The sequence below is a fragment of the Dufourea novaeangliae genome, unplaced genomic scaffold, assembly GCF_001272555.1.
Source record: "Dufourea novaeangliae isolate 0120121106 unplaced genomic scaffold, ASM127255v1 scaffold208, whole genome shotgun sequence".
Taxonomy (NCBI): Eukaryota; Metazoa; Arthropoda; class Insecta; order Hymenoptera; family Halictidae; genus Dufourea; species Dufourea novaeangliae.
The window spans coordinates 614,286-637,889 of NW_015374114.1; the positions used below are offsets into that span (position 1 = coordinate 614,286).

General features: G+C 45.4%; 1 protein-coding gene across 2 annotated transcripts in view; it reads right to left on the bottom strand.

Annotated features, from left to right (window-relative positions):
• Positions 1 to 23,604, bottom strand: part of LOC107190915 (lachesin-like) — a 272,876-nt gene that overhangs the window by 217,023 nt on the left and 32,249 nt on the right. For both annotated transcript variants that reach the window (XM_015579807.1, XM_015579806.1), the window contains exon 2: positions 17,784 to 17,893. In XM_015579807.1, coding sequence (XP_015435293.1) covers positions 17,784 to 17,856 — 73 coding nt within the window. In that variant the 5' untranslated portion in view covers positions 17,857 to 17,893. The remainder of the gene's footprint in view (positions 1 to 17,783; positions 17,894 to 23,604) is intronic.

The window sequence follows — 23,604 nt, forward strand, 5'->3', positions numbered from 1 at the left end:
CGTCTATTATATACCACCGTCGACTTATTTCAGAAACTGTTACGCGAATGGATATCCCTGGATATAACGTGTACGATTTCCCGCTGCGAGATTAATTGCTACCCACTAGGAATTATGCTGTCTCCTGAAAAGTACTCAGTAAAAATCCTCAGCGAACAAGAACTAAAATATATTTACAGCCCTGAATACCTGCTGATCAAATTGAAAGAATTTTAAAACAGTTTGACATCTACACAGTGTCATTATCCAGCATAAAACTAGAAGAAGCTAAAAAACAATTTCTATAAATCACAACCACATCATAGATTAAGTATTTCTAGGACCATCCTAGTATCCAATGCTTTTCATTCCCCCATTAATATGACTAATTCGATATACGAAATAAAACAATTATTTCAATAAGAAAATTAGACTTCCACCTCTCAAAAATTCTTAATCTTCATAGGTTCTCGAAAATCCATGCGTCGTAATTCTATTATTCCTAGAACTATTCGTAGGAACGTTGATGGGAGGCTCGTTTGCATTGCAGTCGGTCCATGTACATACATTATCCTGTCGCTAAGTGATGCGAGGACTTCATAGAGATGGAAGTGTGCCGGGGCAGACACCGAAAATCCTCGGTACACGTTCGTCCTGGTCACCGGCTGAGGCGGGAACGTCATTTATATTCATTTAGTCGGTCTACCTCGACTATACTTATACGAGTATTGGACAAGTATCCTCTCTCGCTCCCCTTCCCTCTGCCGGCAGAGTTACCCAGTCACCTCGCCGCGCTTCGAGAGGACAACTTTAACTTGGAAACAGCGGCACCGGCACACCCCTAGATTAATCTAAGACTCTCATACACTCATCCCCTCCTTCGAGGGTTACGTGGCTCTTGCAGCTTTCTTGCACTTCTCCGCGACCTCACGAACATACACGGAAACAGTGAAATTAGTATTTGCCGCGATATGTATCTAAACTAACTATGTTAGATAATTCTGAAGTATCGGCTATATTTTTTGTTCTTAAAAAAATTAGTTAGAATCCATCCGACTTCGAATGATTGTTCGATCTGGGGAAGTTGATATTTAATAGCGTTTCGCTAAAAATTTCGTGATTTAAAGACTGGTCAAACTTTGATGCTGCTAGTCTTCGTCAGAAATAATAATTGAATTATTTTATGTTTCAACGACAACTTGTTACTACGTAATTAGGGTTGGAGATTCGGCCTCATTAATGCTGACAATTTCACGAATCTCTCCAAAGATGAATCTCAAAGTATCTCCTTGCGCGTTTGTTCTGTTATCTAAAAATATACTGCGAATTTTTAAAGTCGATCTATAAATAAAGACGTATTATAATTGAAGATATTCTAAAAAGTTTCCCGCCCAGCTTCACCGCAGGAACAAGCACACACAGGCGGGTTGCGTTGTTTGTTTCCGTGAACGTGGAAGGGAATCTTTCTTCGTATGACGCATTTAGTGGCAAGATTGATTGTCCTGCATTATTAAACCCAGTCTCTCGTCCGCTCCGGCCCCAATAACTGTCATGCGAAAGTCATCTGTTTCGCTCGTTCGTTACTCCCCCGCCAACATTTTATTAAAGTCGCCGATTTTTCGCACGCAGCTGCTACTTTCCGTGATTCGATATATACGGGCGGCAACCAGGTATACACGTCCGCAGGCTGGAAGGGAGATCAATTCACGTTTCGATTTAATAAACTAAAGAGACGAATGAACAAGGTGAAAGTCAACAGGTGAGCGGACACGTTCTTCTTATCAGCGTGTAATTCGTCGAGAGTAACGCGTAAACATTTTAACAAACAAAATGTGAACCAATTACCACGAAATGGAACCTCCTCTCGAGTAGTCGAGATCGGTACAATTATCTCGAATAAATATAATTTCATTGTCATTTCCAATTCCCCCCTATCCAAGGGGTGTTACCATCGGCCTAGACAATCGTGGCCATAGGAAAAAAACTCCAGCACGGTCGTTACGGTCCAGTGGTCAAAGAATCGTATATATATACGGAATTATCGGCGCGAAGGACGGTCGTTACAGGCTTTACAAATTGCGGATGCGCTTCGAGCCATTCGCGGCCACGGTCGAGGCAACGGTGCCTCAGCATTCGACACTAAGCCGGCTTAGCGGACGGCGCCCTCCCGCCACGATACCCAAAGGCACCTTCCGCCCGTTATGCTAACTGACACCGTGAGCTACTTTGCATTAATCGTTTTCGAGAAGTTGCCCCGGCATTAGCTCCTCGCCCCGATTCACCCTGGCCAACCGACACGATACCGTTTGCCCCCTCCCTGAACCGGGGAGAGACCGTTTCCAATTCAGGGGGGATGCTTTGCATCTTGCCCCCTTCAAGGTGTATCGATGCCCGGAGGATTCATTAGGGACCGTGTTTCTCGAAACCAAACGGAGGATTTCGGATTCGACGAAATCGCGTTCAGAAGTTGCGACGTGTACCCTGCTTTATTCCCTAAGTGGCCCGTTGAATCGTTTCCTGTATAACAAATTTTATTATCTACGTGGCTCCTTAAATCAATCCCACTACGACAAATTGCAGGGAATGAAGGATGCATCTGAATGTCTGCAATAAGTGTAAAGTTTATGTGACTGGAATAAGGGAATGATTGGGCCTGGTCTGATTAAAATTTAGGTGCGAATGCAGGCTGTCTCGCATCTCACGACCGTAGGAGAGAAAATTAGAGTCCCATCCGTTTTTCTCCCTGTGAAATTTTATATCGTCACGTTCCCGTCGTAAACAGTGTAGCCACAACACCTACAATGGTACATTTATCAAACATCTCAACTGGTTCAAAAATACATCCGCGGGAATGATCCTCAAATACCTCTTACACCATCCCCGTTACATCTGTCAGTATAAGAAGGTCTTACGTGCGAAAAAAAGCAACAGAAATACGCGAGCAATCAAATAAATTGCCACCGTCCATTACATTCAATTAGCGGGGGGGCTGTACGGGAGGATACGCCGTCGTTGAAAATAACCAAAGTGTCCCGGGGAATGAAGACAAATGGACCCAGGTCCCGCACAATGGAAGAAGAAGAGAGAGAGAGTTCACCTCGAAAGATGGGCGCCATAAATAAACGCGTCAGCCGGCGCGCACCGGCACTCTTCAAGGAGTAAATCTTCGAATATCGTCCACGCGACTGGCCAGATTCCATAAGGGAATCAATGATGGGAAGACGCATGGAGATTGCTCTTCCGTTGGCCGGCATCCCAGGCGACGGCGATGATGAGCAGCGACGCGCCCCAGCGTGAGAACATCCTTTATACAATTATAGTTTTTGCGCGACTCGATCCGCTTGGAAATATGGACGCGAAAGGAGAAACGGCGGACACAGCGAGGGTGGGTTCGGCTGGCTCGGAGGAAGAAGAGGTCGAAGGGAGATGGTTGGCGAGGGTGGGGAGGTGAAAGGAAGCGAGAAAGAAAGGTCGATGGGTGGAGGTGACGGGGGAGTAGGGGGGAAGGTAGATAATAGCCAGGATAGAATTGTTCCAGGAGCAAAAAACCAATCCATCCCGGCGTGTTATCGGATGGTAGAGACGCTCGTCGGGCAAGTGCCCTCGCGCCCCCACCTTCTTCTTCTGAAAATGCCTCTCCTCCACCCAGAATGGCTTTATTCGCGGGGCAACTCCGAAATACAGGGCGCAGCATCGAACGGGAGTGAACCTGCAATTCCAGTCACAATATAATACCCTGTATACGAATTCGCAGTGGATCGTTTGGTGACACAGGGCTTGTATTTAGCCCACCGTGTTGTTTCCGATGGCTTTCAAGCGGCTTCGTCCGTTATTAAACATTACTAACGTTTGCAGAGTGTTGGAATGTGTCTGATACGATCCACACATGTTACGAATTAATTTTGTCTGTATGGAAATCGTGGGATCGATGCTCGAAGAGAGAGTTAAGGTTCGCGTGGATAGCAAGACCCCTGAATCCACACTATGTAGTTAGCGGATAAAAGTAGAGTACGACTGGTGGCGTGGATATGGGATCTGTTAAGAAGCCCCACTATCTCGTCGACAACTGGAACAGAAATACTGGGCAGAGTAATACGTCGAGTCGAGTCAAAGCAATTCAAGTGGTGTCGAAACGTTAACGATTTTCTGTGACTGTAAACGATTCGTTCTGAACGCTCCCCGTCAATTTTGCACCTTTTCAATTGGTGGAGTACCGAAAAATGAAATGTACAGATTGGAGTGGAACGATGAAAAGTGTAACAAATATTTTTCTTGCGCTGTTCTGTTTTCTGTGTGTCCCGCGAACATGAATATTTCAGAGCGTGATATTATTCCTGGACAGATTGTGTCGAACAAACTGTACGATTTCATCGGGGCTGTAGTAGCGCGTGTGCAACACAGTCGTCGAACAAAACGCGTTAATGCAGCCGGCTTTTATCGTTGTCGTAACTGCGATCCGAATACGGAGGGCGGGGGTCCTCGTCGTCGTCCCTTTTTACGACCAGGCCCGACCAGTTTTTAACTATGCGAACGGTTTTGATAAAATTGCAAGTTTATAATGAAACAAGCGGCGAATCCATGATTTCGGTGTGTACCGCGCTGGAAACACGTTCCGCGGGAAGTTTTAATTGTAACGAAACTATACGTACGCCAAACATTTCAAGGAGTGTAAATTGAATTAATTAAAAATTAATGAACGGGAATAATCACTGTTTAAACATAAGCCCACTGTCAATGACGTTCGGGGACAATCTGCTCCATCGAAATCATTTAAACGGGAAAGAGAATGCTGTCCAAACAATAATCGAGTTTAAATTGCAACACGCCCCCGTTAAAAGGCTTCTGTATTCGCGGAAAGAATAATTCCACTGGTCTGGGGTGCGAGATCAGTTTTGGTCGGCCTGGACCGACAGACGAACGCCTGCATGACTGTTATAAATTATGCATTGCAGTACGATATTAGAAGTAACGTGGCTTCAGTTAAAATTCCCCTCTAACTGGATCACCGCAATGCGGTGTCTCCCTACAATACGATTCGTTTCGATTCTCTGTATCGAAGCCGCAATTCCCAACGACTGAATCATTATCCCTGTAGTGAGAAACAATTTCATTTGCCCCTCTTTAATCCTTTCCCTGTGGCAGTAATCGCTCGGAAAATGTACAATACTCCACGGAAGGTTAGAACGCTCCTAACCTCCGTCCGTATGTGCAGTAAAGATGTTACAAGTGTTCACTTTGTCTACCCTTTCACCCCCAGTGTCGGATATATCCGACATCGGTGAAAAGGTTCTCAGATACCAGTGTCATATACATATATCCGTTATCTATGAGAAGATCCAGATACTAGTGTATCTCTGAAATCTATCACACGTACCTTCACTATTTATTAAAAAGGTATTGTTTAAGTATGATCTGTTACTAAAAAGATCATTTTCACGTAACCTCCACTTTTTTTGTTTCTACACTGTAATCCTAAATCTTTAAATAACTTTTACAAAAATGATTAATTTCGTTTCATAGCACTAATTCAGTGCTGATTCTCGTCACCAAGATCACATTCGCGACTCGCAGTACCATGCAACATCAGGCTAATATGGCGGCCCACCCACCGGTATCGTAAGGATTAAAATACAGTCTACGACCACGAACGAAGGGGATAATTTTCAGCTGATCGCGACTGTCGAAATTACCGTTCGCGAGACTGGAATAACAACGTTCCCCGCAAAACCACGTTCGCCGGCGAAAATCGTTTCCTCGAACCTTAGAGTCGGGTGGAGCACGTCGTACAAAAGCACTCGAAAGCTCACGACTCGTTCCACTTAATCACCTGAGGGTAAAAGTTGTTGCTGCAAAATTTGTCGAACAAATGTTCGCGACACGGACCGCGGGGCTGTGACAAAACCGTCGTTACGGCACCAATTCCGCAGCCGAGTATAATTGCGCGAACGGCGTGGGTCGTAATCCTTTCCGTCCCCCCTGGAGGGACAAACGTTTCTGCGTCCTGTTGTCGGCCTGTAGGCGTAGTGCCTTTTCGTGGAAGGTGATAGGGCGTCGACGTCCACATAGATAACCGACGAAATGGAGTAGGAGGAGAAAACGGTCCGACGGCGGAAATAACAGGCGCAATTAAACATTTTGTTCCCGTTCACTCGGAACACAACTAGGCCCCAGCACACTTGACCCACATCTATTCGTGTAATACCTGCCCCACCGTCGCACACTTTCCCTCTCCGAGCGTCCGTCGCGGTTACACGAGCTCGTAATTTATCATTGGAAAATGACGAGAACTCCGACTGAAACGGATAATGTTATTTCCTTATGGGCTTTTCAGGGGTCTCGGGGCCAGAATCTTTGAATGCGTACTTGGTCTCCTTTCAACCAGCCGAGAGGGCAATGTACAGGTGTGTGCGTGGACTAATTGGGCTGCAACTGACACGACTCCGCCTCGTCGTTTCGGAATCGTACAAAAGCCACTGGGCTTCCCCTGGTCCAGAAAGAGCCGGAAGTTTTCTCCTGCGAAATCTCGAGACGTCAGAATTTTTAATTCTTCATTTCGGTACGGGCATCGAGGGTAGAAAGATCGCGAGAGTTTGTCGAAACGGATCGACGATCCCGTGATTTTAAGTTACTGGGTAAATTGAACGCGCGAGGTATTAATTAAGGGCGCAATCGGCTGATCGTTAGCGGGCGGAACGGAATTCGCGTCTGATTTTCTGACGGCCACCGAGAAGGAAGAAATCCGTCTTGGAAATAGTTTGGAAACGTCGGGAATACTTCGCGCGCAGCATTCGCCCCAGGGACGATATTGCATTTCAACGTTCGAGGTTGGAAGGGGAGGGGCTGGAGGCTGAAAAGGTGAAATTAGAGTGGTCCCGCGCATTAAGGCGCTTCCTGCCCGATCTCCTCGTCATCTCGAGCATCCGCAATCGTCGGTAACCGTGGCCGGAGATCCTTGGGTCGACTGAAAAATTCAAAGAGGTAGCTGTATCCCCGGGGTTAATATCGATTCCCTGGCACCCGACGAGTTTGCGTGTTTTTGCCCCCCTTTCCCGACGGAAATTTCGCCGGACAATTTAAAAACAAGCTGAAATGATGATTAAAAACCAGAGGGAAAGCGTGTCGAAAGGTATCGCGTAACATACACCCGGCTCGTGTTCGCACGCGAATGTTTCCCGTTGAAATGTTCATAAGCGTTGGAAATTAAACATATTCCCGAAACTGAAACTCCGACACGAATGAAACAAAAGAAAATGTGGAAAAACCTCCGGGCACGTCACCAAGAGAAAATAAATCGTAATGCAGTCGAGCAATACGAAATATGTTTCAGCGTTCTAAAACCTCCAAAGAGGAGCTTTCTCTTGCAAGAGTTTACAATGTACCTCGAAAGACGGAAGAATTAAACCATCTTTCCAAGAGAGTCGCGGCTAGAATAAAACAGCGGCGAAAGAGACGGATAAGTCAGTTCCGTCCTAGTCGTCTTCGTAAAACCTCGCGAACGGAACCTTCTTCGGAAGAATAAAATTTTTACAGATTTCTCGGGGCGATGGTAAAAAGCATCGGGCGGCTAGAACAGAAGTGTCGAGTGTTAAGGGAGCTGGCTAAGAACCATCGGAAGCTGTAAAATCGTGTAACAAGGGGCGATAATGCCTGCGGAACGAGCGATGGTTTACGATTCCTCGAGTCGAAGTCAGACCGATGCGTCCGTTGTTCGGTGCTCGTTCTCGAATAAAACGGGTTGGGAAATCGCGAGAACAAGAAAAATGCAACGGGGAAAATGTATCAGGAAAAAGATGGATATTGTGTAGGTACAGCGCGTGTCACGTGTCGCGACTGGTAACGTTGCTGGACGTTTTTACAGCGCCCTGCCCTGTTACATCCTCGGGGAACATGAGTCGCAGCGACATCCTGGACGGCGTACTGTTGGTGTCACTAGACAGATTCGTGTTCACGTTGTGGCTCATAAATAGACTGCGAATGTTTATGAATTTATAGCAAATTTGACCATGCAAAATATACTATACTACAGGAACTAAATTTGTATCTGATTTTCATGTTTAGAAATTAATGTCTAAAATTTGGAATTTGCTGTGAATCTTCTGTGACCGGCCATAGAGTGATGCATCTTACAGTGAAATATCCTCGGAACGAAATTTCTCAGAGGATTCTTCTATGACATTCTATCCATAGACCTTGCAAAACTTCTCACAGGTTTGCGCACATTTTGTTCCTTTCTTGAAATGAAACAGACAAATATGCCGAAATGTCTTTAAAATTCAGCCGAGGTCATAATACAAACCTTTCGGTTAAAATGTACCGTAAAATGTTAGCTATCTAAATAACCATATGCTTTCAAGATTTCAGCTGAAGTTAATTGCGTTTCGGAGCGCCTGAAGATAACTTATCGCCAAAAACTGCACGAACTTTTTCGCCTAATCCAATACATGTATCCTACACCAAAGAACTGTCCTAAATTCGCGACGATGGTTCTTTTCAGAATTTCTTCCTCTGTTCGGTAAACATCCGTGCACGATGGTGTACACAGACGCAGGGGCTGTGTGACCAGCGAGTAGAACGACGATGGTAATTTTTGCCCGTTCTCCACCGGCCGCTGATCGTCCTCGAGATACACGTTAATGTCTGACCACGACCGGACCTCCGAGTTCCGCGAATGTATTTGCACTCGTTGCGACAGTGACGATGAATGCCCTCGCGCTGTGGTATTATTTAAATTTTTATCGCGTTCTGTAATAAGGCTGGAACGTTGGACAATGTTACCTTTGTTTCTGGACCCCGAAGAGGGACTGGTTATTCCGTCCTTCGCGAACTTATTACGTGTGAAAATAATGCATAAGTGACGAGGCAAAAGGAAAACTTGTGGTGGCGATTTCAGAATGGATTTAACACTAGAACTACCAAGCAAGTCAAAATGACTTGTCAGTACACTCTTATATCAACGACTAAAATGTTATAACAATACAACTTCTCAGATCCTGTGCTAGTTACAATTATAATTTATAAATTTGTCATGTTCATCGATCGATCAAAGTAGTTATGCGTTTATCATTGGTAGTTCTAGTGTTAACAATCATGAGCGTTATTCGACTTCCGTGGATCGAACTAAAATACTATTTTACTGGTGTTAGTATGTAACTTTTCGAGTAAATGCACACTCGAAATAAGTATAAAATTCCTTACATTCTTGGAAAATTATTAATAATTCTGGAGACTGTGGTCATCAGAAAAATGGTAAGACAAGGGTTTAATAGGGAACCAGTCCAAGTATACTTTCTACAATGAAGTTTCTGTTTCGTAAATGTATCCAACTATCGAACGTTTCGAGAAGTGTTCCCCATCGACCTTACAAGAACAGCGTCAAAGATACACACAATTCCTGGCGGAGTTAAAGAGTACGGGACTCGCCAGTTTTATCGGTCTTTGCAAAACTGGGCCAACGGAGCATCCGTCGTTCCACGCCGCCTCTAAGAATACGACGCCGCGAATACACGAATTCTCCCGTCCTGAAATTTAATATTTCTCTTTTCGGTAGGGGAGGAAAGCACGGAAATGCCATTAAACGGGCCGCGAGAAGCCACCGTCGTCGCTGCCTCTCATCGAATCGAGTTTGCAGAGGCGTCCCCCGGCTCGGTACACGCGCCCCGAATGCCGGGCTGGAAGTTACTATTTCATGAAGTATGCATGTCTCCGTCCGCATATGTGATTCCATATGTATCGCACGCCGCCACGGTAAAAGTATATTCTAGACGAATTGTGGATTGGGTCACGGGCGAAAATACCGTCCCGGAAAAGAAGCGAACACCTTCCACGGGAACTCGACTTAAGCAGTAGACTTCTGATTGTCGACCTTGAATGTCGACGCTCGAGTGAATGTTAAACCTTTGCACTCGGACGACTCTGTAGAATCGCCAATGAAAAGGTTCTGTCAACGAAGCCTGTCTGCAGAAAATGGCTTCCAACTGACGCAAGAGAATAAAACATTTAAATTGTTCACTGATAGATCATATATTTTATCGTTATTATGTTCAGCACACGCTTTGTCCGAAATTCATCTAAATGGCGATTGAAGATAGCTTTCGTATACACATAATAAAAAGATATCACCAAGGAAGCCATAAGTCCAAGAAAAGAGTTTCGCGTTCCATGATCGGGCAATTTAAATTCAAAAAATCTTTATGACACCAGGTCAGTATCCTTGACGCTGTATATAGTGTACCCGGACCCGAGCTACTCGAACATCCTCCCGATAACCATTTACGACTCGAGTAACCATCCATATTATGGTGTTTGCTCGGTCACGCGCTTCCGCGCGTCACACAGCCGCCCGTCTACGATCCCATTTCCCAGGTGTATCGACACAGATGTGTACGCGTGTGAGGCGAAACGGTAACCAGCCCGGGTTCTCTCTGAATTGTGACGCTCTAAATAAAGTATATATTCTTCGTTAGATTACGACGAATCGATATAGATAAACCCAGAAGAAAGGTGTGGGCCACGGTTGATCGAAGGATGAATGCTAATGCGTGATCTATCAGCTTCGACAAAAGCAATTAAGAGTTCTTGGTCAATTTCTTCATGGTCGCGGGTTAACGATCTTAACCCAATTCCTCTGTTTTCGTCCAATCGTCTTTCGACGGGAAGAATCAACCTTCTCGAGATAATTTAGATTATTTCACCAGTTACAGACCGGATGACAAGAGGGAAATAGTTTGTCATCTCAATTCCTCCGAGCTCTGGGGTAGCGAAGCTTCTCCTTAATTTCGTTCGTCGGCGAGTCAATGAGAAGCGAAGGCTCCATAAAGCGACACGGGGCAGAATAGAATTGGTATCGCAGAAACGATCACCAACGGGGTCTCTGTTTCTTACGACGAGCTGTTGTTATACCTTCAACGAGACATACCTCCAGACTGAATGGTTCGTCCGATAAATTCTGATGATTTGTCAGAAGCCAAACACAATTTCCTTTATTTCCGTTGGCCATCCAGACTCTGGATTTTGTAGCCCCGAAGCTCCCCGTTACGCAAGGAAAACGGTAACAATAATCTTATTTTTCTTTGTTTGTCCAAAGGACCGAACCCGCTACATTCTCCCCGAGTCTTCTCCAGGCCCTGTCGATTCGTCGTGCTAAAAAGACACACGCTCGTTAGCGGTCGTGCGCGATCGTCGAAAGAACGATCGTCGTACGTGTTCAACGTAGAAGAAAATTTTACCTCGGGTCGTTTCTTCGTCCGAACCTCCCTCCCCGTTTTCCCAGAGGACATCTCGCGTGCGCCGTTTTTTGCGAGTGGTTCACGTTTGTATCTAATCGATCGACGCGAAGGATATACTCCGTGATAACCTTGCGATATTCGATAACGATGACGCGTCGTTTCGCGATTTTAATTAAGATAATTCAAAATTCCACAGACGACGAAATATCATTCGATGGAATTTCACGAATTTTTTCCGTTCTTGCTTGTCGAATACATACAATGCTATTGAATTCCATTCATATGGCAGCTGTCTCACGGTGCGCGCCGTTCGGTCGGCTTGTTTCCACGATATTCACGAATACGAGAGCGAATATTCGTGACTGCCATGGGCGTATAATGAACGCGCAGCGCGGAGCGTACGTTGCATAAATAAAAAATTAATAGAAACGGATGTAACCGGTGGATCCGTGACGGTATCGCTAATACAGTATAAGTCAAGCACAATCGCGCGGTGAGCATTATAAATAGACGCCCAAAAGTGTGGCCATTCTAACAAGTGACTTTTTTTTTCGCCGATCGATGATGATTCGTTTCGCTTTCATGGTTTTCAAAGCGACTTTTCCCACCATTTACGCTCCCCCGTCAAATTCGCGCCGAGAATCGCTTTATATTTGCCACCACGTCGGGACCGCACACATTCCCGAGGCCGCATAATGGACACGCTTCACGCGAGCACAGCGAGCAATTCAAGCTGGGCGTCGGTACATACAGGTTGACGATAACGCGAAGACGATCCAGTAGATCCCAGGGTCTTTCACATGTACGGGAGCTAGTCTCATGTAAATTGTGCTGTAGTGAAAATGTATTCGGTGGAAAACTAGAACCGTCTTCGAACCATCTGATCGTCTTTTGATGGCCACGAATGCAGTGTCAAGTGGGTACTGCACCCATTATTTGGACATTTTGGACCATTGATCTATTACCCATTAGTATACAGGGTGAACCACGAATCGTGATCAGTAGAGATTACTCTGTTATGAGCAGTCCGATCGAAAATGTTTTTATTAGGTATAGCATGGTTTCAAGAGAGCTTTAACGTGATTATAGCATTAAAATGTTGGTGTGGTCCAGTGGCCCAAACAAGCGGAATCCACTGTATAAGAATGTAAATTTTGCAATTTTTGTTGGCTAGCACTACAATAATAATAGATATTTCAATATGAAAACTCAAACCCTCCCACGACCTAGCTATTCCCATTGATTCCAAGAGAATCCAAGGACGCGTGTATCTTACTCAAGCCAGGGAACGTCTACTTCTTGGATACATTCTCCCATTGTTGGTGCACTGAAAGGGGTAGCTAAAGGGGTTGCGGGCCGAGACCAGCAAGGCGCTGTAGAAGAAGATCCGCGTATGTGTGTGTATGGTTCAAGAGTTAAGTGGCGGGCACGGTCGTGTAACGGCGCTAATGTACATTTAATGTCTTAAGTTTGAATGCGGCCCATGCTCGCCCACAGATAACATCTTAAATATGTTTTTGCATTTACACGGGGTTCCACGGCGAGCGTGCCGAACGACAACGACGAGGAGAGAAACGTAACACCCTAGCCAAGGGAAAAGAGAAAGTTTTTAATGCGAAGACCACCACCGATCCTGGAAGTCGAGCAGGCAGGCAGGTAAGGTTCTTTCTCCAAAGGATTTCCACGTTTTCCTCTCACCTGCTATTTCTCTTTCCACCGGCACAAAGGCCGCATCAAGAATCTACGATCTCACTGTCGACCAGGGGAATACCAGAAGTTTTTCCATTCGCCGAAACGACGGCGCGGAAAAGACGTAAGCGCGCAGCCTGCCCTTATTTCGTTCCTACATGGAATTCCCGCTGTTCCTTCCTTCGTTTCGTTTTTCTTTTTCTCTCTCTCTTTCTCTCTCCGCCTAGACCGCGACGATAGTTAGCGAGATCAAGCGAAACGGCCTGGGTTCCAAAGCACCGATCTCAGCCGGGGGTCTCGCTCGACGACTCACTGGAAGAGAGATATACATAAAATTTTCGTCGGCGAAGCTCCTTTTTGATCGACGCTCCCTCTTCCGGCCGGGCGTAATGGTGCTCGAGTAGAAAGGAACGCGGACCAGAGAATCCTTCGTTTTGTGCTCGGTAAAATTCATGAACTTCCGCGTTCTAGGCCGGCAAAGAAGGAATTCAATACCCCGGGAGAAATACAAATTGCGGGCGAAAAATCTTGCTTCCGGCTCGTACACGCCGGGGGCGCGCGCACCCCTCCACTCCTTCCACGGAGAAGGATCTCTCTGATAAATCGGGTAAATAAAGGAACGAAATGAAGAGCATTCCATATTTCCTGGCTCATCGCGGCCACCGGAAGTTGAATTCCTTTTTACGAGCAAGAGGAATTCAGTTAAGGATGGCGCTATCAGGATCATGAACTGGAATATATTTCGCCACCAGGGAGCGTCTATTTGCCACGAAACACCCTGTTTCTGTTCGAAGCAGATGATATCCATCAGTCATAAATGAAAAGGAGGTAAGAATCGTGATTCGATTTTGAAGAAAGTTACAAGGTCGAATAACATTAATCTACTAAATTGGTTTCGATAAAGAACGAAGAATGATACGTCGAAATTGCTATAAAATCATCGAACATCGCATCGACAGCTGTCACCTCGAAGAAAAAACCGTGAAAGACCTCGGACCCATTGAGATTCTACGGTCGACCCGAAAGAGTACACGATATCTGCGCGTCACTTCGCAGGTGAAGCGATACGGAACGAATATTGGAATGGCAAACAGTGTGTATCGTTGAATTCAAGAATGCTTTATTCTGGCACATTCACCCCCCCCCCCCCCCCCCACGATTCGGCATTCACGAACGAGACGACGTACAGTCTGTGGGTTTTATATCCTTGTTCAGCCCCTTCCCATTATATGCGCCCGAGATTTTCTGTTTGAACTTCTGGTCCAGCGAAACAAGTTCCCCCGTTCCCGCGTACACCTTTCCACATAACCTAAAATAACCTCTTCTCGGAGCTCTGAGCGCTAGAAACTTTCGACCAAAGAATGCACCGATTAAAGGTTTATCGAAGTACGATAACCTCGATCTTTGCTACATTGTTGCGATAGAAATTATTTCAATGAACGTGTAAATTAACTAAACTAAATGGAACGAAGTATACAAGATGATACTACACAGTTATCTATCTACTTTGTGGTCCAGAATCCATCTAGAGTGCAACATTCCCGGAAGCATTCACGGTATACAGTAAACCATCGGTGAGTGTCCGAAAGTTTCTCGACAATCATTGTTCAGACGGCATCCCCTTCACTGGGTGCTTGACTGGTTCCACGGGGGACCCTGCAGTGGTGAGGATGACGACTGAACACTGACTGCCGAGGACCCTTCCAACACTCATCGATGATTTACTGCATTAACATCTGTTAGATACCTGCTTTCAATCTCGAAACAAATCAACGTCCTCTGTCACTATATTCCCCTTCGATGAATCCATACAAGCGATCCCAGGGTTCGCATGAAACAATTCGCCGGCTAGTCGCGGTGGAATCAATGAGGGGTCGGTGACTGCCGCGTGATCTCGTTCCGTACAGTAGCGGGGCCGATAAACCGACGTCGTCGTTGCGCGTCGCGGGTGCTTCGGGGTCGGACGAAAATTTGTTCGGGGTCGGGGAGCCGTCGACAGGTTCGTTCGTATGCATAGCCGGGTATGTTGATTGGCTGGCACGCAAAGTCGGTTCCCGCCGGCACCGACAAAGTCTGTGGTCTGATGTACTCGCTGCCTGCCAGCCTGCCTGCCCGTCCTCCTGTCTGCGTGCCTACGCGTCTCCTTGCATCCTGACTCCAACGACGGATATTGCATACGCGTTGTATTAATATGTATTTAAATTAGTGCCTCAAAGCGATTCGAGATTACGCGGTTCTCCTTGACGCCGGATTGATGCCACCGTACGCTGCCCTTTTACGGAGTCAGTAGGCCAAACCCTCGAGTAATAGAAATCGTTAGGGATCTTGGAATTCATTGAGAAGTGGGACTAGGGGATGTTTAAGTTATGAACGATTTGGAGTTTTTTAAATGTATCATTTAAATGAATCGAAGATAGAAATATCTACTGGCAAAAGATCGATTAAATTATCCGATTGTCCTGAGTATGAATTTGGGAAATATTTAGTACCTTGAACAAATAAAGTTTCAAACATCACTTGACTAATAGCAAACAACGATTCCAGTGTACTAATATTTACAACGATTCCAGTGTATTAATATTTGCAACGATCCCAGTGCATTAATGTTTAACAAATTCCCATGGAATTTCTTTGCTTATCATCACCAACAAATCGTGTATCGTGCACCGATCAAAGCACGCGAGAAATTTTGTGTGATCAGTGTCACGGGACATCAAGAGATTCCCTCGACTTTAAAGTAAACCCCGGTGGCATGTTAATAAGAAGACCATGGATTCAATTTTATCGGAGAATAATATTTCCACGCTTTTTCCATGGAGCACAGCAGACGAAACCTGGCCGGAGCGAAAATTAAACATATTCGACCGAACACCGGATGCAATATTAAAAGTACTTCCAATCGAATACCACGAGTTCGTACACGAACGTGGAGTAAAACTTCCATTAGAAGCTATCCAAGAGATCGTGAAAAACGTACGACAGGAAGGAAATCATCGTTCGATCCCTCGAAAATTATTCGTCGTTGGAAAAGTTCAAAGGGAAGTCTCGTTCCGACCTTTCCGCCAGGAGCGATTATTTCCGAGCGTCAAATCGCTTAAAACTTGGGAAACGGCCACTAAAGCGGACCGAAGTTTACCCCGCGCCGCTTTAATATATGTATATATATCTTGTTCAAGGGGTAGGGGTGGGTGTACTTTCTTATTTAGCGATAATTACGAGTTCCCGGCACCGCCTCGGTTGGCCGTCCCCCAGCGATCTTAAGACCTCCTTGCATCGGCTTTTCCCTCCATTGAGCGAAGCCGGGTCCGATATCACGGCAAGATATTGCACGTTGAATGGAAAATTGATTAACGCCCACCACCACTAACACAATATGTTTTATCGGGGCTCGCTGATAACCGGTGATTCTTCGTCGAGCTACTTACACAGCGCGATCCCCTTCCCCATGTTGCTGCAGTTACGGAGCCCGTGATATACGATGTTTATACGGCCCTGAATTTGCATCGTCCTTAGAAATACAGAGCCCGAAAAGTCGAGGTATCGAGGGAGGAAAACCGAAGAAATTGGGATGATTGATGGGGAACGCCGATTCATAGACTGGAATTCAAAGGAACTGAAGATCCTGTGAACGAAGATCCAGCATTGGAAAAAAATATATCCAAGGACTGACGTTCCTGTAAATGAAGATCGACTGTCAGAGAAAAATTTCTCTTCGTCACAGGAATGTTACTAGGTCATTAACCCGCGTAATACCAAAATTGATTGAATCGAAAATGGGGATAGAGAAGAACTCGAAGATTCTGAACACCGTCAGAAATGCTAAATACATTTTGGAATATCGTCGGTGAAGTTTCCTTGGAGTTGCGAGGAGGGTAAGGGGCGCAATGAAAGTCTTGGTTTTCAAGGAATATTTAAGCTGCTTTACATTTAACGAGCGAATGGCTGAATAGTTAAACCGAAGCGATAAGACGAATTCGTTCTTTTAGCGGAAGATAATATAAGCGGGACACCCCCACGGTGGCGGTGTGTTTGCAGGGTGAAACGGCGAGGTCTTCGTGTAGCAATTAGCGGGGAACGTGGGTGTCAACTTGGATGATAGATAATGCCGGGAGCGTGCCAGAAATTGCGCCTAAGGAACCAAAAACCGTGTGCATTCGATGAGACCTGCTATCGTTGTTACGACAGACACGCAATTTCGTTCATGGAGAAGGGAAGTGGAAGATGGAAATTTCGCGAATTCTCGTGAAAAACGTAAATTGTTGTCTAAATTTAATAGTAACATTAAGACCAGCATTGTTTGCACCGGACGAGGGAAATAATGGTATTCAAGCAAGCGTTGAACTGTTTTTTCGGTCTCGCTAGCGAGAACGGTTCGTTGGAATAGTTCGCGTGCTTCGTTCAACTTCGCCGGCTAAATTCTCGGAGAGTCTGGGAAGGGCGCGAATCTAATCGAAATATAATACTAATTTACTTGATATAAACCAACGTTACTTCCCTCCACCCCTGGTGTAATTATTTACCGGGCTATTCGTAGTTGGTACACGTTTCCTTTATAATTACGTGAATTCCATTAGCGGCGGGGTCCCGCTATAGATCTAACGCGTATTACACCGAAATACTTTTTCTTTTATGCGCCGCCTTAAATGGAAATAGATTTCGCCGTTTCCGCGGGAATTAAAACGTAAATTACAATGCACCGCCATGGGCGCTTATCTTTTATGTTTTATGCAAGTGACGAGTAAAAGAAAGGAAAGGAGGGTGGAAAACGGACGGGGATCAACTTCGCGATCTTGAACGAAGATTCATCGCGGCTCTCCACTTAAGGAATTAACAACGTTTTTATACTGCCTGAAACGAAGATATCGTTGAATTGTAAGAAAATCCACCTACCTTGGCACATGATGGTGATGATGTGAAGTATACTGATGGTCAGGTACCGTCTTCTTCTTAGATTGTCCGCCATCTTGTTGCCGTTCCGTGTCTTAAACTTTGTGGCTTATCTGGAAAAGAGGAATAAAACGAACATTAATATGTCTATGACAGAAAAGAAATAATAAACTTCTATCGGATATATCCTATTCTGATAGAATCGTGAATAGATACAAAACAAAATAATGTAAAAGGGGGACTGTAAACGGAGAAAAATTAGGAACCTCCCGAAGTCGAAAAACGGGATAATGAAAATATCGTGTATGTATAATAAATATATAATAATAATAAACTCCAAATATAAAGTACAATAATTATGTATGATAAATGCAGTCGACAAAGTATTGGGTACCGTATAAAATACAAAATACAAATGATCATCGACCCGGAGATTCGGATGAAAAGGTTCGCCAGCAATTGACAGGCGGGCACCGGGTATATCGTTAAGGGTGCCGTGTCAACGAGCACGACAGGAATATGTAAATACCGCAGCATCCATCCCCGTTGTAGGATGCGTATCCGAATGCATATTGGGGATGCTGCGGCAACGTATCGTTGATTCGTCGATACGTCGAGAACCCATGGGGCCGTGAAATCATTAACGCATGGCTAAGTCAGCGTAATAGAGGGATCCTGTAATTAACGAACGCCCCGATGTTAATCAGGTTTATTGGGCTGTAACATACGCAGTATAACCACTTGAGGAATATACGGGGGCCTTATTCGCGGGCGATGGAAATAAAAAGAAGCTTGCGTGTCCATAGAACTCTAGCGGGGAACTGTTGGCTCTGAGACGGGTCGATGAATGGCCAGGCGAGAAAAAACGAAAGGCTCGAAGACGGCGACCCGTGACTGGGTATTGAAACGAACAGGGTTCGAAATGCGATTCGACCTCCTCTCTACGGATTAATCAATTGCAAGACATCGGCGGCAGCTAATAAACACCGAATAAGGTAATATATGTGGTGTGTCTATTAAATAACAAGACTTGGGGCAAAAGTGGGGTTTATTATTGCAATATGAAAACATAACTGTTATTCCCCTATATACCGTTGTATACACATTTTCCATTGCTGGAAACAGTGCTGTAGATCATGGTGTGCCAACCCCTTCAGAGGCGCCACCAGGTCCCTTCAATCGCTGCTCACAGACTCACCATGAGCGACACCCAGCTTGTCTAGTCTGCATTATGACGCTTAGAGATCACTCGCCACGTGTGTGCTTCCTTCTGCTACGAATATATCGCGTACAGGGAGCCAAGCCTCATTATTTAATAGACATACCTCGTATACGTCGACGATCTAAGAATATAATTTCCATATGAACTCAACCAATCACCGAAAACGAAACACCGACAGGCATCCGTAAATTGAATTCCAGCTGAGGGATTTTCGCTGATGCGAAAACAAGCCCCGCCGCGAGTCCACCGAGAGAGACCCAATATTTCGAGCTAATGATTAAAGTAACACGAAGGTCGGTTGAATTTATTTTATTTCCCCGCCTCTGATGCCCCGCGTGTATCGCTAATTACCTATTGTACGCGATTTCTCGACCATCGCTACTGCCAACCGTGGAAACATCAACAGAAAAAACAGAGGATCGTGTTTAAAATCACGTCGACGTGAAATTTCGTTTTGCTTCAGAGTCGTCCACATAGAAACGTAATACTGCCGCGATTCCATGTAACACAATTTTTCTGAAAAAACTGCTGCACAAACAGAACGATATAGATTTTTGTTTCTGTAATCCGTCGGGTCGATACGAAAATATTTTGGGCTTACGACTAGTAGGTATTAACAAGAACCGTATCACACTATCACGAAACATCACTATTCAGTATTCATTTCTATTTTGATTTCTATATTGATTCAACGATTTTCGATCTACGGAATTTTTTCGTCTCGAGTCACGCGTATACTTGCAGAATTTCCCGATTAATCCCACCGACGAAGCGTCATGCGATCTTTCGCGGTCGAGCAAAGTTCCAGGCGAATAATTCCACAGCTTAATATCCTCGAAAGTTTTAATCGATGCGCGTGGAGATTAAAGTTGATTTAAAAAATTTCACGATCCACGGATTAACATTGTCGCGGTTCCTTTTTTTTCGCCCCGGCGACGACGACGCCGGACTATATACAAGGCCGTTCGAGGGTTACGGGGGCCGCTGGCTGCTGTGTAACTTGATTCATTCCGTTATTACAAGTTTTACGAGTTAATTAACGGAGATTTTTCGAGTAATATCGCGCCACGGGGGGGTACTTCGGTAAAGCGGCTCTTGTTATTACATCACGCTTTTACACATCCGCCCCGTTGAAATTACCGCGGGTAGCTGCAGCTATCGCCCGCCCGACACATAATTAGTAAACTCGGTTAACAACATGACGCCTATTAACTGACGCTATCGTTAGAGACCCCCCACGTTTATTTATTTATTTTTTTTTCGTGAAACTTCTTTCAGTATCGGCTAACGTAAGTGTAAAACGAGATTCAACAGACTTGCCCCTCGATGGAAAAGGACGTTATCCGTTACCCTTTCGCTCGTCACGAATTGCCAATTAATACACGGTCGCGAAACTTTCCGGCGCTTGGTAACCGAATTTAAACGAGCCTCCGATTGCCCAACGATCCATCGTTTTTGCCATCGATTTATCGAGACCGCGCTGCAACTGTGTACCTACAGAAAAATCCTATTATTTTCAGGATGGACACACAGGACTGTCCACTACTACTATGGGGTACTTCCGGCGAAGATAAATCCTTATAAACGAATAAACCGAACGAGTAAAATAACAGGTTTATTGCTTCCCCCACGAAAAGAAATTATTTATCGCGAGAGCTAGAAATATTTCTCCGAATTAACAGACTAGAAAGGAAAATCCATCGCGGACGATACTTCTGTCGAAGTTATATTTTCGAGCGATTCATAAAACGTTACGGGACCAAAGTCAAAAACAACAGCGCTCGGTTACATAACTAATCCGAAACAGCAGCTCGTAAACCCCGTGTCGGAAGTGTCGTTACATAAAAAATACACCCGATCCGTGGCAATTAGAAAATTGTCCCCGGTTTTCGGGTTCGGCGAACCGGATGCCGATTATTATATCGTTTTTAACCGGGATCTCTCTGTTTTTCACCCCTCCACCTGCGTAGTAATACACGTAACGGCGCCGATTGTTTAATCCAATCGGACAAATGGGCCCCCCCGACCAACGCAGAACTAACCGAACGGCGATGCGTCCGCTCGAATCGAGGCTGTGTTCCTGCTGCTGCTGTTACGCGTTCAGATTTACGAGGCGATTTACAAATTGGCGGTTATTGTGCCCTCCCAGCTCGCGGAGATCAAACTGTCCTGTAAATCAAAACGTCTGCCAGCGTTCATTAAACGTCACGGCAAATCCCGGAAATCGGTCGCCAGGAGTCCGCCACTCACCCGCGCCAGTCCTATCTCTTTCCGCGCGCGTCGACCGCCGCAGCGAGCGTTTCCGTTTCCTGCGTCTCCTCCGATACGCGCACACGAGCATCATTACCATCGTCGAATTTCCACGGAAAGTCGTAAACCATTTCCCCTGGACGGGGGAACGAGACGCTTTGTTTTTCCCCGCGAGACAACGAAATAACTCTGAAACGAACTCGCGTCGAGAGGATCGTCGAAAATAATTGTTTAATCTGCACGGCGGCCGTCACCGAATTCCGGGGGCCCGGTCTGTTCCCGGCGTCACGTTACTTTATTTTTACACGAGGCCGTTGCATTTGCACGGATTGCCTCCTACCATGTCGCTGTTAACCCACCGTGAATTCGAGTAACAGACGCGTGGGTGGAGAGAGGATGCGACTTGGTGATTAGCTCGTACTCGGGGTACCATAGCGTACCTCACAGACATTGATAGTTATTTATATAAATTGGTTCGTAGCGGAAATAATTTAGGTGCTCGAATTAGAATTAACACCCTGTATATAATTTTTCTTGTAAATGTGTCAAGTTAATTTTGTTTAACACCTTCACGCCGAGACTCTTAAATTGTTTTCGCATATCGAAAATAAAACGTTTCAACGCGAACAGCCACGCTAAAGATATTTTAGTTCAGCATTCGGAACGGTATCGGACCGTGAAATTTCGCTTATCCTGTCGCTTTTTTTTCCTCCCGCCGAGCTCGGTTAAAATCAGCGATTTCGATCGGAAAAGGAAACCGTCCAACGAACCGAGCAAAAATCTCCACTGTTAATTCCGATTTGATTTATGGAATTACCGGGATAAAACCGTCACGTTAGTAGGCCGATCCCGCGATGGAATCGTACTCGAACGACGATTTCTCGATTTCGTAGGCGATTCCGAAAGAGAGCGCGAAAACGGTCGAAATTATGCAACGAGTCAGGGGTGGGTTAGGGGGTTGAAGGAAAATTAAAACGACACACACACACATAATCCACGGTCACACCACTTTGGCTTCCATTCCTCTTCCCCGAATAATCCGTCGGTCTCCATAAATCTCTTTTACGGTCCGGTCTTCATTAAAAATGTTACGAGGATTTCGCATCGAATCGCGCTCACGATTAAACCGCGCGCCTCTACGTTGACATTCGAACGAACTCTGGTCGATGACTCTCTTGTTTTCTTTTTTTTCTTTCGACACGATACATGCGACGATCGTAACGGACGCACAGAGGGGAAAAATAGAGGCGAAAAGGGAACAGAAAGAGAGAGAAAGAGACGACGACGATTATTCGAATCGCTTGACATTTCGTCGACGAACTTTGTACTCTTCTGTCCGGCAATTTTCCTATTTAGGTCAAGCAAGATGACACGGACCGCGTACTCTACCCTTCCGTATCGCTGCTATTCCGGGTACGATCGTCAACCAAAGTGAAACAGAGAGAGAGAGATAGAAAGAGCAGAGAGCGAAAGACGATATCGACTCGATTGAAAGTACCAAACGCCGAGGAAAAGTCTGCGCCCCCCCCCCGTTCTTTTGAACAGCCCTCAGAAATTGCTGGAAACACACACATACACACATGGGTGATGGGGGTGGTGGATAAATTCCCTGAACCAAATTCTTGCTACGACCATTTCCACGTTAAACGTATCAGTCTCGTTAATCCGCTTGGAAAACGTCCTTAACTAGACGGAATGTCCGACGATTTTTGCTTTCATCTCGTGAACTTCGCAAAGCTTAAACCTCTCTGAATGACAACGATCGTACGATTGTGAATAACGAGAAAATGCGAACAATGGGGTGGGATACTGGGCGTATATAAAAGGACGATGACATTATCGCTAACGAATGACGCAAACACATTTTATACACAATTAAAAAAACTCTCTACGACTTGACGTATATTCGATGCTAAATGTGTTTTCTGCCCCACCGTTGGAAACAATCAGTCTCGTTTCACCAACGTAGAACAGAGCCAGAAACAAAAGATCGAAACGCGAAACAAAATGTTTGTGCACACGCTCTCGTATCCGAGTAGTTTTATTATGAACTATTAAAAAGCCAGGAATTCATGGGAACAAATTCGGATTGGAGGGGAGAGGGTGGTTTCCAAAAAGCGCGGAGACACGTGGTTTGGTGCTCGAAGTTGCGCGAATTTCGTGGAACGGGTAAAACTCGGCGACAAATCGCGATGCAAACATACGGCCGACCGATTGCGACAAAACGCTCTCGTAATTACATTCCGGAGGTTGAGCAGGTCGAAAAGCGACGTGGCGTGTACGTTCACGGTATCGTTTTGTGTCTTGGATAATTGCCGACACGCGATCCCCCGTCGTGTATACGTGCCAGGG